The 1448-nt window shown below is 38.1% G+C and overlaps 1 protein-coding gene across 3 annotated transcripts in view; it reads left to right on the top strand.

The window, feature by feature from the left end:
* LOC116673173 (protein mono-ADP-ribosyltransferase PARP11) overlaps positions 1-1448 on the top strand; it is a gene marked incomplete at its 5' end in the record, with an annotated part of 3840 nt that overhangs the window by 845 nt on the left and 1547 nt on the right. For all 3 annotated transcript variants that reach the window (XM_032505342.1, XM_032505343.1, XM_032505344.1), the window contains 3 exon segments: positions 554-674; positions 861-936; positions 1288-1360. In XM_032505342.1, coding sequence (XP_032361233.1) covers positions 554-674; positions 861-936; positions 1288-1360 — 270 coding nt within the window.

Below are 1448 nucleotides of genomic sequence, written 5' to 3' on the forward strand. Positions count from 1 at the left end.
TAGTCTTCGGGTTGCGCCAATTATTATGGGTCCATATAGGCTACTGTTAGTCCGATTGCCTTGTTAATTACCAATCTGCCATTAACATCTAAATGTATGTTCAACATTAGTGGAGCTGCAATGCTTTGTCAAATAATTGATCAGTCCATAATCGATTCATTGGTCAAAACATTTTTTTTTATTATAAAAAATGCCAACCATTTGATGGTACAAAAGTGAGAATTCACTGCTTTATTTGTCCTTATTTTGTTCCTTTTTTTGGGTGGGGGTGGGGGGGTTTGGACTGTTGGTATGACAAAACAACATTTCATGATGTCACGGTAAAAACGCTTTACTTAAATGTGACATGTTCAAATTTATTGTTTTGTCTGACCAACAGCCCAAGAGACAATACTCAATTTCCTCTCAGTGGCAAATGCTCACACAACAAAGTACCACCAAACCAAAACAAACGTTTGCCCTTTTACTTGAAAAATTACTTAAACGATGAACTGATCATCGACTTAAATTTCTGTTTCATTAGTCAAATTATAGTTTTCATTTTCCCTGTCAGATTGATCCAAGCGCAGCCTGCTCTGTGACTAGTTCTCAGATTGAGCAGTGCTACAACAGAAACCAACGAGGTGTCATGGAATTCTACACAGCCAAGTACACCTACAGACTGGACTTCTCAGGTATGATAACAATGATGTCTGATGAAGTTATACATAAAGTACTTCATCAGATAGAAAACACTCAGCCCTCAGAATTATGAAAGATAAAGCAATCAAGAATTCTTGGAAAGATTTTGAGTCCAAAGTAATCCTGTTTCAGAAATTGTGCGGGAATGTGGCTCTAATCTTTGTTGAATTCCTCACCAGTGATGCGACAGATAAATGTAACGACAGGGAAGCAGCGGCCAATCAAACGCTCCCTCCACTCTGCAACTGGCTTCAGGTAAGATTGGTTGACAATGAATTCATCTTTTTATCAAGCAAAGACATTTATATTGGAGCAGGCAAGGTGAGGCTGAGAGTAAAGAGACCTTGCTTTAAATGAAAGGTCAGTGTACAAGCACGTGTGTGGAGATGTCCTGCAGCGGACCCTGAACTTTGATCTCTCCAAAAAACACAAGGAGCAAGTGCATCAGGCGCAGATATTTCAGAATAGGCTTTCTTTCTTTATTTTATACTTAATTTCCTTAATGAAATTGGTGTATTAACATAACGCAAAAATGCATTTAGTCTTATACTGTTTTAACACTTTAGTTACTTACCCCTCTTGTCTCTCTCTCACTTATTCTGTCAGGTTTATTTGTGATAATCTGGCCCTGCCTGTTCCGTGTCATTGGGAGAGAATCAATACAGACGAGCCCTATCAGGTAAGTAAAATAACACACACTGTAACTATTTATTCATGTCCACATGAAGAAAAATGGTACAGAGACACAAATATTACAGATGCAGTAC

The sequence above is a fragment of the Etheostoma spectabile genome, chromosome 23 (genome assembly GCF_008692095.1).
Source record: "Etheostoma spectabile isolate EspeVRDwgs_2016 chromosome 23, UIUC_Espe_1.0, whole genome shotgun sequence".
Taxonomy (NCBI): domain Eukaryota; kingdom Metazoa; phylum Chordata; class Actinopteri; order Perciformes; family Percidae; genus Etheostoma; species Etheostoma spectabile.